The sequence below is a fragment of the Heloderma suspectum genome, chromosome 2, assembly GCF_057233095.1.
Source record: "Heloderma suspectum isolate Gila_16-S chromosome 2, 16-S_ref, whole genome shotgun sequence".
NCBI lineage: Eukaryota > Metazoa > Chordata > Lepidosauria > Squamata > Helodermatidae > Heloderma > Heloderma suspectum.
In genome coordinates this window covers 87,183,154-87,201,097 of record NC_139459.1, presented here as the reverse complement: position 1 = coordinate 87,201,097, position 17,944 = coordinate 87,183,154, and the positions used below count along the sequence as shown (strand labels likewise).

General features: G+C 42.8%; 1 protein-coding gene across 2 annotated transcripts in view; it reads right to left on the bottom strand.

Moving 5' to 3' along the window:
- SHC3 (SHC adaptor protein 3) overlaps positions 1-2,989 on the bottom strand; it is a 60,139-nt gene extending 57,150 nt beyond the window's left edge. Inside the window, exon 1 of one of the 2 annotated variants that reach the window (XM_084832110.1) lies at positions 2,191-2,989. In XM_084832110.1, coding sequence (XP_084688236.1) covers positions 2,191-2,712 — 522 coding nt within the window. In that variant the 5' untranslated portion in view covers positions 2,713-2,989. The remainder of the gene's footprint in view (positions 1-2,190) is intronic. The other variant, XM_084832111.1, reaches the window with a different exon arrangement.
- Between the last annotated feature and the right edge of the window lie 14,955 nt (positions 2,990-17,944).

Sequence of the window (17,944 nt, the reverse complement as noted above, 5' to 3'; positions counted from 1 at the left end):
GGGGGATCATGAATGCCTATTTGACTTAGCGTCATATTGTATTCTCATCTTTCTGTCACTGATAAAGAGTTTATCATCTTCTGAACATAATTTATATCTTTCTGATAGGGACCCTCAAAACTACTTTATTGTTTTATCCCATGTAAAATTACAGCAGTTTTGATGGTTAATAACGAATGAAGTTTTGGGCATAATGAATACACTGCAAGGCATGGCAGTCTAACCATGATGAAAGATCCCCTAGTATTCAATATTGGCATGACATGTCTAATCCTTTCAGGGTATATTGTCTGTGTGCTGCTCTCACATTTTGACTGGGCATCAGCCCTAAAATATAAAAGTGATTTTAATGTGAGAACTGCATTTCTACTCTCATGTTTGTGAATTCTACACTTCCTGATGACATTTCAGAAATACTTAATGAAGATATTATAACTTAAGAATAGCATTTGTTAAGTGTTTCTAATTAGCAGATGACCAATACAAAGATTTCTGTTCATCCGCTTGGTGCCACAGCTCTCAGCCAGCTGGTATGTTGTGTTTTAATAAATCTTCATTGCATGACGTAGATTTGATCTGACATTGTATATATCACTGGAATGTATCGTCTCATATTTTTATATTTCTTGTTTCCTTTTCAGTACTTAAGGGATCATGTAATAATTACTAAAGCTCCTGTATTCATGTTGTCTTCTGTTTGCCTATAGTGGCATCCATCATCCTTTCGAGGTACAGCTGCGAACCAAACTGCTATATGTCAGTATTCATGCTTAGAATATACAGTAACCATAGATAATAAAAACAGAAGTAATTCTACCAAGGGCTACCATCCCGCCATTTATCTACTAGCAATAGTAACTTAATCACACAATACAAATATTGGTCAGGTTTCTAGAGACAGGTGAATTTTGTGGTCAGCATTTTCTTAACCAGAATATTAATAAGATAATGACAGACAGCAGCTACTCTGAGGTCCAACATCAAGTTACGTGCCTCTTTCATTGTCAAGTAGCACATACTATGTTCTGGAAGGCAGCAATGAAGATCTTATTTCACTTTACACGCCATGATCAGCTTGATACTGGGAGGAGGAAAAAAACCATAGCCCTTAACTCAACCACTTGTTGTAATTACCATCATTACACAATCACAATGTCTCCCACATCTGCCAAAAGCAACTTTTTTAAGACAGATATTTAACAAGATCTTTAAAATGAAATTATAGCCAATGCAACTTTAACTAACTGAAGAGTAAAGGTTTGCACACTATTGCACTACTTTGAACATTGTAATTTTCTCCCTTTAAAACCATGGGAAGCCTATTTTGAATAAATAAATTAAATATACCTTACATCTGCTTTATCACTTACGATGCAGCAAATTAATGTTGCTAAAATCTGTTCAGTTAGGGGACTAAGCATTTATTGTCAGCAGCATAATTCTTCAACCAGGTAGCTGAGTACACATTGAAAACTCTCATTGCTATAAAATAAACCTTACCTTTAAGCCTTACTTTCCACCTGGTCAGAATACACCTTAAAAACGCTGAAATGTGTCTTTGCCATATTGGCCTAGAAATACATAAGGTTTTTTGCTCTGCACTGAAACTATCAGTGTGCTGAAAAGAAATACTGTTAAGTGGCTGAAAGGCTGTTATGTAAAACAAGACTGCATTTGGTCTGCACCACTTTGAGAAAGACTATTTGTGTTTGCATAATAAGACAAATTCTGAAAGCTGTGCTTTTGCCCACCAGAGAACACACACAAATAAAACAGGCACGCACTCCACTGGAGATATTTGAAGCTTGAAATATGGCAGTGGATAAACACAGGTTCATCACACATAAAGGTATTGCTCTTACCTTGTCTAAGAGTACCAGACACACGAGAAATACGTACAGAATACATGCACTATTCCGGGGGGGGGGGAGCCTTTTGTTTTAGAAATATTCCTTTTCCACTGTTTTAAATCATGTTAACTGCCAACGAGTCAGCATGCATGTTTCCTTAATTAAAACAAATTAACATGGATTTCTAACATTGTCTTTCTGCATTTAACAGTCTTCACATGACTCCCAGAAATAAAATGCTCAAATAGAAATCTTTCCAGCCTATCTAGCCAGCTGCTGAAACAAGGAAAGATTGTTTTCATTGATTAAAAAAAGAGAATGGGAAAGAAAGCAGACCAACCTTCACAATGTACGTCACTCCAGGTCCCAGGATCTTCTCACTGGAATGCAGCCACCCTTGGGAGACTTTGTTGGCAATACTGCTATCTTGATTCCAGTCTTCACCTCCCAGGTGCATTTCCTCTGACCATGTTTTTTTGCCCGTATTCATCTTGCTCTTGTCCTGCTGAGAAGACGGAGTGGCAGAGACAAGGTTACATGTGTTGTCTGAAGTCTCTGCTGCTGAGCTACCCTGCAACTTGGAGACAGCAAGCTCCTTCACTGCAGAGGAGAGGTTCTTGATCCCCAAAAGGCTGCCTGTGTGGGAGAGTTTCAAGTGGGACACTTTCTGCATGAGAGTACAAAGGGTGGTGGGTCCATCTTGGTCCTTCTGGAGAATCTCGGGCGAGACCAGATACGGTGATGGCGCTGGAGTCGTACCAATAGATGAGACCTTGCTGTTCATGGACAAATTATGGATAAGATCATCAACCGATGTCACCGAATCATTCCTGAAGCGGTTATACTTGGTACGTTGAAGCATGCCCTTCTATCTGGAACCTTGCATATGTTCTGGCAAACCAAGGAACTCCTGCGCTAACATAGCAGGCGATTCAGAAAATCAAAAGATGGACAGTAAAAAAGATTGGCTGTGGGGAAGGAGATTTTTTTTTGAAGAAAAGAAATTCAAAGGAATTTTGTTTAAGGTTCCATGGTTAGGCTAGGTGAAGCAATAGTTTTCTGTGCAAGAGAAAGATCCCAGTCCTGCTCAGAGCTGCCAAGTCTCTCACAGCAAAAGCATGACTCACACAAATGAGAAGGACCCTTTTCAACAAAAGGCTCAGTGAACGCTGCAAATCACTTCCTGTAGGGGGGAAAAAATCCACCCACTTACAGCACACTACCACCAATCAATTCTCAAATTTCCTTTTCCTATCTTAAACAGATATTTTATTCACAGCTTTTCTATCTTTTTTTTTTTTTTTTGGCAACCATAGGTGAGTGCCTGCAATAGCTGTAAGTAACTGCATTAACTTCACACACACACACACACACACACACACACACACAGTACTATTTCTATCCTAATCCTTTGATTCTATAAAATCTGCCATGGGTAGGCAGGAGGAATTCAGTAACAATTTAATGAAAAAAATTCAGGCAAGCCCCATCATACAAATACTTTTCTGATATCCAAAATACACAGTAGCATTACAAAATTCAGTGTAGGGTGAGATAACGATACAGTAAAGAGCCTAGTTTGGGGGGTTTGGGGGGGCGGGTTCTTTCAGGAAAACATAACATCCATTACAATAGTGCTGTTTGTTGCATCATAACCACCACATTACAGTTTTGCTTTAAAACCCATGATGCCCTTGTATGTCTCTTTTTTCCACCGCCAAAGTGTTTGCTTGTTTTTTAATGCTGCGTTACATGAACAACTTATGGCTGGGAGGAAAAACAAACTTTTTTGATATATAGTAATGGTCAGAGGCTCCTGAAACAAGGTCCTTTTCACTCCAACAATCCACAGCAAAAAAGATCTTAACGTCACGTCTCAATTCTTGATTTAAATCTTGAAATGCAAGAGAGCTGTGAAAAGTACTTGAGGCACTGTGCTGATGCCTCAGTTTCAAAAATGAAAATAAATCCACTAATAAATACTTCAGTTCACAATAATCATGAAATATACCTAAGATCCCTAATATGAAAATATAGCACCCAACACACCAACAATTAAAAATACATAATACGTCACCTATTTGTTGCAAGCATGCAAAATTTTATATTCATCTAGAAATCCAGTACTAATGACACACTTAATGACTGAGGTCTATGTACACTGCAAATTATGAATTTGAGTAACTATACTATGAGAAGACAGATTAAGAATAATGGCACTGCAACTTTTTTTTAAAAGCAAAGAAATAAAACTGCAACACACAAGTCAACAAATTTTCCGGAGAATATCCCCCACTTCTCCCCCACTACTAAAGGCTGAAGTATGGAAAAGGCAGTCACAGAATAGCATCTTTCAATTCAGGTATTTAATGAGAAGAAGTGATGACACATAAATGAAGGCAGCACCTCTGATCCCAGTAGTGATGAATGAAAATGTCCTATTCATTGTAAAAGCGGGCTTCTAGTGATCTGCAGAATAGCCTTTCATCACACTGCAAACCTGCTAGAGCATCCACGCTGCATTCATTTTTTTCCTTCCTCTTGCTACCCTGGCAACAGCAAATATACATAGTATAGATCATTTCTGCTCTTGTGTTCAGCAATAAGCTGAAATCTCTGTCATTCAGAAATGATTCCCTTCATTAGAAGTTGATAAAAAAATGTGAAAAATGTGAATGGAATTCTGTATATGTGAATGAAAGAGCTGGCTAACATACCAGCATTTCTGTGAATGAAGCAGGGCCTTGCAGCCTCTGCCAGGCAATCCCTTGGATGCTAACTATCTGAACCAATAAGATCCAGCCTGGATGACTCATTCAACAAAGGCTTGCTAAATAGTGGAAGATTCCATTTCACACACAGGTAGGATTTATATATGCACCGAAACTACCAAAGATAAATACAGTCTCCAAAGCAATAATGCATACTTCTACGTTTTTCCTAGAAAGAATGTGTGTGTGTATATATGTGTATGTATGTATGTAAGTATGTATGTGTATATATATATATATATATATATATATATACACATACACACACACACACATATATGCACACACACACACACACAGTATAAAGAATGTGTCTGAGCTGTTTGAAGGAGGATGCATTTGATCCCCCCAAATATACATTTAGTTGGTTTGTGTGCATACTGTGGATGGGAACATGAGCATACATACCTTGATACCTATGAATTCACATGGCCAGGTACATTGGCCCCCTCTTACTCCCCTATGCCAAAAGGGGCTTTTTCGTTAGAAGAAACTAAACTAAAAACATACAGTACTCTGCAAAAGTCTTAGGCCACCATTAGATTTGTTGTTTTAGCAGTGGCATAATGACCATATATAATTATTTCTCAGTCTCTTCATTAGAATACAACCAGGAAATAGAGGAAATTTGTATGCAGTATTCAACAACAGAAAAAAAAATCAGAAAAAACAGCTTCCATAGGCTAAAGTGGCAAGTATTTAGTGTGACCTCCCCTTACACGAGAGTAACAGCAGGCGCCTGGCCGGGAATGGTCTTCGTGGAAGGGTAGCAGCCAAGAAACCACTTTTGCGGAAGGGGAACAGGGTGAAAAGGCTAAGATACGCTAAAGCTCACAAAGATTGGAATGAGGATCAGTGGAAAAGAGTATTATGGAGTGATGAATCCAAGTTTTAAATTTTGGGGTCCAATCGTCGACAGTATGTGAGAAGAAGGGTTGGAGAGAGATGGATGAATGAGTGCTTGCGGCCTTCAGTGAAACATGGTGGAGGGTCTGTCCTGGTTTGGGACTGCATTTCTGCCAGTGGTGTTGGCGATCTTGTCCGTATTGATGGGATCATGAATGCTGAAAAGTACAGACAGGTTTTAATTCATCATGCCATTCCTTCTGGAAAGCGCCTGATTGGGAATGGTTTCATTTTTCAGCATGATAACGATCCCAAGCACAGTGCTAATGCAGTGAAATCATATTTAGCGAGGAAAACAGCTGATAAAACACTGACAGTCATGGACTGGCCTCCACAGAGTCCAGACCTGAATATTATAGAGGCAGTATGGGATCACCTGGACAGAGAAATAAATAAAAGACAACCTACATCTAAAGAAGAACTCTGGGAAGTGCTGAAAGAAGCCTGTTATAATATACCAGAAGATTACTTCAGAAAACTTCAGGACAGTCTCCTCAAAAGAGTTCAAGATGTGCTTAGAGCCAAGGGAGGTCACACTTTAGTGACTCTTGCTTGTACATATTTCCTGTATTTTCGGTTTATATCTTAATACAGAGTGAAAAATAATTATGGATGGTCATTAAAACTTTGCTAAAACAACAGAGCTGGTGGTGGCCTAAGACTTTTGCACAGTACTGTATAAGCACTGTAAGATTTATGAAAATTTCCCGCCCTTTAATGGCACCCAAACCTACTACCTGAGGTGGTCACCTCACCCTGCCTAAGGATAAAGTTGGCCTTGGACAGTCCACATGGAGCCATCATGTCTGTTGTGATTTGATGGTAAAGTTTGGCTTTCCTCAAAGTAAGGGCTTCTCCACATGGGGCTTTTATCCTGCTATTGAAATTGGCTACTCACAGACCTTTGTGGGTCCTTTACATGGTGTCATCAACCTCCAGAGTGTCTCCCATGCTAAATGACCTTTATTCCATTTTTTTTTTAAGATCGGAGATAATGAGCTATCAAATTACGAGTTCCCTCCTGAAAAGAGGAAATCCCTCAGATAAGGGAGAAAAGTGTGGGGGGAGGGAAGTGCATGTAAAGGGAGCCTGTCATGATCCTGCATTTAAAATGGAAGCAGAAAGCCCCAGTAAAGTTGTGGGATTTTAGCCTGGTGTAGAAATACTCTTAAGACTTGCTCCAGAGAAAGGAGGGGGAACCAAGCAGTACTGTCAGATGAGCAGGAGCAGACATGTGCCAGATAAGTCAGATACTGACTTATGCTAGGATAAATGTGGTCATTCATGCTAGTGTTCATCTTAGGGTGGGGCAATAAGATAAAGTCCAAAGAAACTCCTGTTGTGTGTTGTGCAGGGGAGAGAGCAGAAAGAGCTGATGCCACTGGGACAGGCACCATCCACCACTACTCCTGTCACTACCTGACACACTAAGCTCAGCACAGTCAGAGGGCCTCAGTGGAAGTTGCCATCCTTGAGCCTTTCCATATGGATGCCATTCTACTTAAGGGACAAGAAGTATCAAAGTCCAATGCAGCCATGCTATGGGCCACTGCTTCTTCTCAGAACTTGGAGCACACGGCTATAGTACTCTTGGGGGTGGGGGAAGGTAATACTAAATTCCCTCTCTAGCTTCCTGATTGCATTCCTGCTGCTTGACCATCATACATCCGAGACAGCCTGCTGTATCCTCTCTTGTCCTTGTGTAATGTCCTGCCCCAACTCCAGGAAAGGAGAAAGTCTGCAGTACAGATGAATCTGAGAATTTGATAGAGGAGCACATTTTACCCACCTTTCAGCTTTTAGCCACCTTGCCCCTCTACTCTTCATGGTTGATTGGTAAGTTTTAACCCTAACTCCAAAGTCCACATTACTGTTGCAGCTGGAAAGCCTTTCCATTCCCCTGACACTCCCCCAAACCAGCAGGAAATCTATGCAAGCCCTGGAGCTGGCGTAGATTAATTCCTGACCATTACAATCAATGGGAGCAGACCCAGAGGAGGGGAGAAAACAGGCCAGAAGAGGGAAGGGACAGCAAAACACTGCTGATATGTGCCTGGCAGGGCTTTGGATATAGTAGATCTTCCACCTTTGGTTCTGCCCCGACACCCACAGTAGGATTGCTCTGCCAAGCACTTTGCAAATTAAGAAATACTGCCATTTGAAACATTGCTATTTAGTAAATACGAGATCTTCAATGTACTTGGCTGCAGAGACATTTTTGGCAAAATAAATAAATACAGGCAGACAGACAGACTACAACTCCATGTACAATGTAAACGTAACTCTATCTACCTGGATTCTAGTTTACAAAAACAAATTGTCCTGGGCCCCATCTATGTGGAGTTGGTTTCTGAAGCATTTTATATCTGGATTTTCATGAAATTGGTTTGGTCCATCAGCAGCACATGAAGCAAGAAAAATGGAGTATATATTACCTAAGGTGGAGTACACATTACCTAAAACCCTACTTTCACAGGTCAAATGGCACTTGAAACCGCCATACTTTGGGGCTGGGTGGGCAAAGTCCCATGAGTAGAACTGAACATCATCAACAGGGTAGGTGCTGCTCAGCGAATGAGTGAGACTTGCACCCCGCCCCTTTCCATGCTCCCCTGCTCAGGGAAATGTAATGGAAGAGATAAATTATGCCCCTGTAGTTTATCCCACACCTCTCCCCTCACATCCACCATTTGTCTTCAGAAGTTAAGTCACTCCACTTCTAGAATGGTTACATTGATACGAAGCTGCACGCAGCCCTAGCACCACAGATGTGTTATTGCATTATTCAACACCCTGCTCCTCACAGCTTTAGTCACTGTAATGGTGGAGAATGAGTTACTGTCCAGTAGATGTATGTAGACAACATGTAGTATGTAGTCTCTTCCTGTCAGCCTCCTTTCTCCACAGAAATGATAGTCACTTATGCACCAACTTCAGGCAACCATTATTTACTATAACTGTTCTTTTACGCAAAATTGTTTCCATTACTGCACCTTCCTTGTTCATCGCTATTGAGGTAATGTGCAATAATGCTAATGCGATATTACATGAATGCAAGGTTACTGGTCTGTGAAGTTGTAATACTGCAAAATTAGAAAGCACGGTCCTACAAATATTTGGGGCATAGTTATCCTTTTCAACAGTTACTTCCAGGTATTAATGTTTAGGGTTTTTTCTGCACCCTTGTTCTTTACCCCATGTTCAAAATGTCTGTTGCACCCGCACAGTGACTTTCCAATTGCTTCAGTAAACTAACTGAAGTGGAGAGGGAAAGGGGAGGAGCACTATATTGAAAGTGTGCAACTGCAAAATAGTGCAAAGGAAAAAATAAAAACTGGAGTAGGAAAGCTCAAAGTGCCCTATATTGAAAGTGCACAAGTACTGCTGTGAAATCGTGCAGCAGTAAAGGGTGGAACAGCACTACTGTGAAATAGTGCTAAGTGAAATGGGAAAGTAAGCCTGTGTCCAAAGCGCACTACTGCAAATGGGGAAAAACGGGAATGGGAAAAAGAAAGAGGGACAGCCCACACGCAATGATGATGCAATAGAAAAACACCCCTTGACCCAGTCACAGCCAGATCACAAATGCACCCCTAGGCACACCCAGGATGTAGGATTTAATTTGGAGGGACGGGGTACACTGCAGCAGAAGTGCGAGAGCTGTGTTTAAGGAAACAAGACACAGGAAAATGACTTTGCGAAGATGCAACTTTTTGAGAGGGAAGCAGTGCAGTTGCTGTAGAGCGGCAACAATGTCATGTGTCATGAACAACCATGATGTGATCTCTCTTCACACTAAATTACCTGTATAGATTTGCCCCTATTGTCATAATAGGAATTACTGAAGTTTTAAAAAAAATGATTTGTTTTCTCTACAGCTTAATGAGAGATGAACATTCCACCAGTGCGTAATAAGCATGGGGCAATGGAAGAATCTTTAAAAACAGAGTTAAAAATGACCTCTGGTAAATTCGCGGGGGGGGGGGGGGAGAGGAGAATGAAGGTCGACCATAATAGATGTCCCTTGACTTTAAAGCAGCTTTGAACATTACTTTTTTGAATAAAGCAAACCCGAGCCTTCGATCACTTTGATATGACTATTCTTTTCCACCTCCATATAGCACATTTTCTTTCAGACACATGCACAGCCATGTGAATTTCTAAAGGCAACTCATGTGGTTGTAAATATCCAAAGAAATCAGCATCAAAAGAAATAGCTGCTGCTGCTGGGTATTCTGTTTCAAAGCATTCTGGGGGGCGGGGGGAATCCATGAGCGAGCTCACAGCATTCCAATTTCTCCACACTGGGCGTTTGAGTCTATCGTTGCTGGACAAGACAGTACCGAGCTGTTTCTTAGACTATCTTAAGAGATATAAGCAGTAAGAGAATAGGAATACAAGTTTTGGTTTTTCCTCTTTTGCAAATTTAGCCTTCAATATTTCAATTTTTAAAAAATATTGCAACCTCCCATTTTATAGTCACTGTCTGTTTCCATGGCAATCTTGTTGCTAAGGATGGGCCCAATAAGTACATTAAAGCCTTATTTGCATTTGGAAGTTGTTCCTGTAAAAGGACAGATTAGCAGCGGCAGAAACGCACAGTGCAAGACCCTCAAATCTGGTTCTGCGAGCAGCTGTCATGACTGCACAGTGCAAACAGGTTAGTGTCCTGGCAGATAAACCATAGTCCCTGACAATGAATGCACACATTCCACTTTATCACAATGGCAGGGGAGGGGGCGTAGCTCAGTGGCAGAGCACATGCTTTGCATGCATAAGGCCTCCAGTTCAGTTCCTGGCATCTCCTGGTAGGGCTACGAAACAATCCTGCCTGAATCCCTGCAGAACCACTGCCATTCCCTGTAGACAATACTGGGATGGATTAATGGTCTGGCTCAGTGTAAGGCAGCATCGTATCCTCCTAACCATGGCCTGGATGCTTGAGAATGGCTTTATAAGTTATGTGGCATCTCCAAAACAGTGAGATGTGCTTCCTCTTTCTCTGCCAGTTGGTACTCAATGTGGGCACAGCTCCTGCTTGGCACCCAATAGGTAGCTTTCATAATTCCTCCTTGTGGAACATGCTAGGGCAAACTAGGCGTTTTACCAACCGCCTTCTGTGGCACATCCGGGGTGTGTATGTGTCTGTCTTAGGATTCGAGAAAACATGCAAAGTAATTAGTCCAATAAAAAAATAGGGATGCTTGAGAAATTTCAGGAGTACACATCCTGGAGCAAACTAACCATTATCTGCAGCTATTGATTTGCAGGTTGGAACATGGCCCACTTTGAATTCCAGAACCCTGCCAAATTCTATGAAGTGGTCCAAGAGGTGCTTTTAAAATATTTTTATTCTTTTTCTAAAGCACAGCAGCTATGACTTGGGTTGAAATGGAGCCAGAAATACCCTTAGGATAGTGGTACCTGATGACATACTGTTCCTCCCAGGAACATTGTACAGAAAAAAGATGGCTGCCAGCCAACATGTATCCATGGGGGTAGCCGTCTTTCCCCATGTAATACCCCTGTGAGGAATGATTCATCATTATCTGCTGTCTCTTCCAAGGGCATTTCTGGCCTCATTTCAACCTGCAGCATAGCAGCTGCTGCACCTTCTAGAATTCTTTTTTTTTTTTAACAATTTTTAAAGGTAGCCCTTGGACCTCTCCACCCCCTTAATTTATTGCATGTACTTGTTGTTATTGTTGTTCTTGTTTTAATAATTTTAATAATTAAGATGTTTTTTTAAAAAATGGCACATGCTGGTTCAAAGGGAACAAGACGGACTAAATATTGGTTGCACACAAAACTGGCACAGGTAGAGTTGAGCCCTATCTGTTCATACTAGGAAATGCCATCACCATCCCAGTGGCAGCCTGTTGTGTTCTCAAAGCAATTGGGGATTGCCTCCATATGTTCCCAGAAGGGTTTTTTTAGCCTTCTGAAAAACATAGACCCCACTTTCTTCAACTGCTCCTTACCAAGACCAGTTGTACCAACAGCTTAGAAAACCAGAACCATCTAGGCATATTTGAACCCCAGAACCAGAACAGGTTTTATGTAAATCTGCATGGTCCGATTGTATTTACATACCACCTTTCTGCATTCAAGGCATTCATGGCAGTTTACCATTTAAAATACCACCACAAAAAGCAGTTAGAAGAATTCATAGGGGATGGGTCTAACAATGACTCTTAGTCATGATGTCCACTTGGAACGTCTGGATTCGGAGGCAATATGCCACTGAGCACCATGTGGGGAGCACAGCAGGGGGAAGGCCTTGGCTGAGGACTTCCTGGAAGCATCTGCTTGGTCCAAAGGATGCTGGACTAGGTAGACCTTTGGTCTGATACAGCAGGGCTATTCTGCTGTGAACAGACAATGAAACTGTAAGCCAGGGGTGCAGACCTCAGGTCCAGGGTCCCAGTCTGGCCCCCTGGGGTTTCTCAGAAGGTCATGCCCCCTTCCTCTGTCCCCACCCCCTTTCCCCCAACCACCAGTTGTTTGGCTTTTGTGCTGGGAAACCACCTTCTCAAGGGCTGAAATCCTTCCCCTAAGGCTCAGTTACTGGCAATAAGAGTGTTAAGCTATAATATGCCACTATTTTTGGCCCCGCCTCTTTTGCCTTTGCCCCACCCACCACTGGAATGTGGTCCCTGAAAGCTTCTCCAAAATGGCATTCAGCCCTTGGGCTGAAAGAGGTTTTGCACCCAGTGGAGGCTGGTGGCTCCAAGTCCGGTGGGGCTGTAAATCCATTCCAGGTTTCAGTCAGAATCAGACAGAGCTCTAAAGGAGCTATCCAAGGTGCTGAATCCTATCCACCACCACCCAAAAATTAGGTTCAGCACCTTGGATAACTCCTTTAGAGTTCCGGCTGAAACTCAGATTGGATGTATAACCCTACCGAAATTGGAGCTGCCAGCCTCCACTGTTTGCAACTTTGGTGTGAGCATAAACAGGATGAAGAAAAAATCACTTGATAGTCCTTTCAATGAAGGAATTTTCAAAAACTGCCATACTTCTGCCACTATCTATCATGGGCTTTTCTCATGAAATACAGATGGTCCAAACCTGCACTATTTCTTTAACCCCATTCATTCTCTGTGTCCTTCTGTCCTGCTCTCTGATTGCTTTTTACCAGAAGGAGAGCAAGCCAATCTCTCCTGGAGAAACACAGAGTCTGACAATGCAGAGCAGCACATGAACCGTCAAATTCAAGTTCACTTTTCAAAATACTTATTCTTTCCATACAACCCATAGCAATGTTTCAAAACTAAAACTCAACATGAGCAAGAATATTACATTAATTTACATGCAATCAAAGGCAAGCAGTTAGGTCTCTTCAAATGCACACACTACCATTTAGGCTGGCATATTTTTAATGAGACAGCCCATCAGTTAAAAGTATTAGCATTTTGATTCTGTGAAGCGTTTTGAGCCTGCTTGGTATGAAAATGAAGCTTGGCACTCGGAGGGTTAATCTGGTGAGTCGTGACTACTTGTGACTGTCAACTTTTCTCTCAGGGTAAATAATTAAAGCTTCAGGAAGAACAAGCACACAGGAAGCAGTGGAGATTGGATGTACGTAGGTGTGGAAGGCATTCATTTTTATCCAATCACTGAATAAAGAGCACATTATTCATGCAATCTGGTTCATTCAGTGCTACGTGACCTGAACCACAATGGGAAACTGCAGCATCCAGTGCTGAACTGAACTGCATAAAGAGGCAAAGAGGAAAGGACTCTAACTGTAACCAGCATGGTGCTTCAAACGGAACAAAACACTATACTGTAGATGTGCACAAAGCCTGTGGTTATTATTATGCCAATATGAGCTCTTGAAAACATATATTGTTTGTTAATGAGCATTTCCCCTCCTTGCAGTTCAATAAAGCCAGCGAGCTTACCAGAAAAAGAAATCTTGCTTTCTCTCTTCCTCATGTTTACCATTGTCTTGTATTATTTCACCGATTTAATTTTAAATTTATTTTCCATTTTTTGACATAATCCCTCTAGGAGCCTTTAAAGTAGCTTACATCATGAGTCAGTCTGGGAGACAAAAAAATACAAATAGATGGTATCTTGCGACAGAATTGAATAAACTGTGTTAGCCTTGAAGTGTTAACTTCTTAAACAAATTGGAACTGCTTTGGATACCTACAGCACTTCTTCGTATTAAATGGTTTCCTTGCCCTTATTGAGTCTCCCCTCTCTTTTTTCCTGTATTCTACTGAAGCTATCCGCAGTACATCACGTTACAACATAAAACATAAAGTACTGTTTACATTTATTTAAATTAATTGGAACAATTAACATTCAATTAACATGATTATAAACCATGTGACTGTTTAACAGTTAGTACAATAATTAAAAAAAAGAAAGGAAAAGCTAAAGGAGAGGGCTGCCACTCATCTATGTAAAAATTCACACAAAAATGAACAAATGCTAGCCGGTGTTGAATAATCAAAGCGATAACTATAAAATTAATCATACGAATGCTTCAAACATCATTTTTATACAGCCTTCCTTGTGAAATACAATACCTTCAACAATGTAATCTTACCAGAACAGCTTGAAAAAGACACGCTACTTACTATGGTTCTTTGACCAATCATCTGTGCTTTCACACATATGGGTTCTCTGCCTGCACAGAGCTCTGCTTGGAATGTTCTACAGCCAAGGAACTTTAGGCAGGAAGCCCCACCCAAGGAGAGGTTCCCACCTTTCCAGCTCAGTTCCTGTGGACCACTGTAATGGACAGGTAAATGGCAGGAAGATGGACCTACATCTGCAAGAATCTGGCGGGTGGGTTGTGTGAATGCACAGATAACTACTTGAACAATGTCAATTACAGGTAAGTAACCTGTCTTTCTTCTTTGTAGTCTCTCACACATATGAGCAATTAGCAAGCTAATTTACCAGAGCCAGGACAGGTGAGGTATGCCAACTCAATAATGATGACCACTCAACCAGAAGCATCATCATTCCTGGCTTGAACACCCAGCTTAAATGCCGTACATATCTTGAGGGGTGAGACCATGTTGTGGCCTGACACAGCTCTAGGATTAGCATGCCATACAGGAATGATGTCAAAGCAGCCAAGCTGAATGTGCTTAAGAAGCTGTGGGACTGGAAGGTAAGGTATTTTGTAGCCATGGCCAATCCAAATGGTAGAACTCAGAACTGAAAGGAAAGGGTGCCTATGACAAAAAGGAAACAGCAATGCCCTGGTTAGATAAAGACAAGAAAATACAAATCCTTTAGGTCTATGAAGGCAAACTGATCACCCCGTCTTAGGAAGGGAAGGACATTTGCCTATGGGTAAGTGGAAGGGTGGTCAACTCAACTGCATAACCACTACATATGATAGTGAGGACCCAAATATGGGATATAATGCTTTTCCAGGCACCAAGGAAATGTCAGAATTGATCAACAAAAATTAAAGATTGATGGGAAGGGATGGGGGAGAAGTCTAAAGTGCTGCTTGGGTGTATCAGGCAATTTATGGAAGGAACCCTGCCTAATCCTGGAGGACAAGGAGGTGGAGGATCCCTGTGATGGATGTTGGTGAGATTGCTGAATGCCCAGGAAATTCAAGGTCTGGTGACTCAATGAACCCCTACTTCACTATCTAGATCGGGAATAAAAGGGGTGCTGTGCATTCTCCATAGGAGAAAATGGACTATGGTATCCTACAATGGTGTAAGTATTAGGCCCAACATCTCTGCAGAAACACTGCAAGAAGGTGTGGGAACAGATTCGGAGTCAGAGGAGGAAGAGAAAGGGGGGGAGGGGTGGTGGTAACACCAAGGTTGCAGGAGATAGGGCAGGGTAACAGTGACAGAGATTACTTTTTCCAGATGCCAGCTAATCAGCTGGATCAAAGCCAGCCAAAGGCCTCTCCACCCATGGGAATGCAAGATCTTACAGTGGGGGAGGAATTGAGAGTAGCGAACCCAAGAATCTGACTTCAGGTGAGGAGGGAGGAGCGACTTCTGGGCATGAGGCATTCTAAAAGGTTGGCCACTCAAAAGAGGTCCCTACGGGAAGACCCTCCCTGATGGCAGGATGGGAAAAGCTACTCAGGTTTCAGACAGTTGGCTGGCGCCACTTTTGTGGCAAGGTCCTATGATAGTGTATTCATCAAAGATAGCTTCTTAATTAGTATTATGCAAAGCTGGCTAGAGAATTTAGCTCTGTGCTGCTTTATGTGGATTACCTCTGTAACCTGAAGTGCATCTGATCTGGCTCTGGCGCGCATAGCAAAAGCTATTTACTAAGAGATCATCATCACTGTGTGACAACCAGAGGCCTGGCACTCAACGTTGGGAGACAAAGTTGAGGCTACAGCTGAAGATATGGATGCTGAATCAAATAGGTAATCCTCATGGTCAGAGGATGGGATTGTTAAGATGCCCAAGGCCTTGTGTCCCAGTATTGGGAAAAAGGCGAGGTATAATAAATATAATAATAATGATGATGAGATCAACATGGAGGTGAAGGGACACACTGCCTGATGGTATCAAAGCAGTCACAACCAAGGGAGGTATGGTGTGCAACTCAGCAGGCAACAAAGGAGAGTTGGTGCAGTGCCAGGAATGTCAAGGCAACTGGAAGCAGCAGCACAGGTGAGCTGGGACCTGCTAACAGGGTTGGTACTATAGGCTGTGATGCTGGTAGCAAAGCACTCACGAGTTAGATGGCAGTTGGTGCTGAAGCAGCCACTCTTAGTACCAAAGACAGATGGGGAAGTACTAAGGCAATCGTAAAACAGCAGTGGTGAGTCCAGGAGGGAGCAAGGAAATCAGCTTGGTGGCACCCCCTGAGGCATGGCTCCCCAATGGAGGAGGGTCTGGCAGTCTGGCAGTGGGGGTGGCTTCATACTGATGGGACCTATGAGAGAGATGTGGTGAGGGGGACCTGCTGTAACAATGGTGCCATGAGGTCCAATCCCACCTATAATATGGGTCGTAGTCCACACGCAATGAATAATGGAAGACTCAATCGCATCAGCAGGGAGTCACAATCCCAAGAGTAGGATGCAGTTCTCAAATACGGACAGCAGGAAGGTTCTCCCCAAGTAGACCTCCGGCTATAAAAGCACTTTGAAGAACAGTAGTAATAAGAATCTGGAGGACCACACCTGGAATCTGGTGAGTGAGGTGAACGGCCCCACAAGGGGATTGTGTTTGGGGAAAAACTGAGGTCCTGCTATCTGGCCTCCAGGTCAGTTTGTGTGACTTCTCACAGATTTTGCCTTCTGAAGTGGAGTCCATGACCAGTACTTTGTCTTAGGAAGGCTGTATCCTATCCAATCTACTGTATCTTATCCAAAATCCGGTATTAGCGGGGAGAGGAGTGGTGGTGGCAAGGGAATGACAGCTTGCATGAGAGGCTGCAAGGGGGACTGGGTTGAAGTGTATGGGGCAACAGATGGTAGGGTTGATGATACCAAGGATACCTGACCACCTGGTACTGAGGGTACCAGGAGCTTGCACAGTTGATTCTTGACTTCCTCTCCCCAGCCTTTTCTTCTTAATCTCCCCTGCCAGGACTGAAGCAGCCTTTTCACCTTAATCTTTCCCAACATCCAGAGACCTCCCAGGTATTGTCAGGAACTGTAGATCCAGCAATGCAGCAGGAGGCCATATTTGGTAAGGAGGTAGGCACAAGTACATCAGGTTCAAAGGTGGCCAATTCTGAAGAGACAGTCATAGGGGGTACTGACAAAACTGAGCCCATTCCAGGGCCAACCAGAGGCAGCAGCATCAATACAACTTGCAGGACAAGCAGCAACATAGCTGGCACCAGTTTAGAGTGGAGACCTGAGGATTGTAACTGGATGGGTCAATTCTTAGTCACATTGTCAGCCACCTGAAGAGCCTATTCCCAAAGCTGTACCCTCAACCTGGAAGGCTGGTTTCTTTGGGCCTGACAGGTAAAATTCTGGCACTGCGAACAATTGGCAATAATATTGCCAGAGACCATCCAGCTGTGAGCCCTGCAGGACCTGGCCCCTGCTTCTGTGCCTGGCTCTTTCCACCTGGCCTGGGAGGGCAGGGCCCCAGCCTGGCTCCAGCTATAAAGGCTCTCCTGCTGCTGGAGGGGCCAGGGACCATCCAGCTGTGGGTGATTCAGGACCGGGACCCTGTTCTTTTGTCTGGCTTTCTGGTGGTCTGAATATGTGCCTGGGAGGGAGGATATTGGGCCAATTAGGGGGGAACCTGAGGGGGGGGCAATCAGTGTAGTGACGGGTAGAGGGAGATATGGTGTTGTGAGGAGGATTCACCAGGTAAGGGGAACATGGCCCAGGCAGTTAATCGCTGTGCTGTGTTCCGGTCCTTCCTGCACCTGCAGGTTTGGTGTTTGCCCTATCAGCCTGCCTTCCATTCTCTGAATGCTGCTTTTAAATGCCAA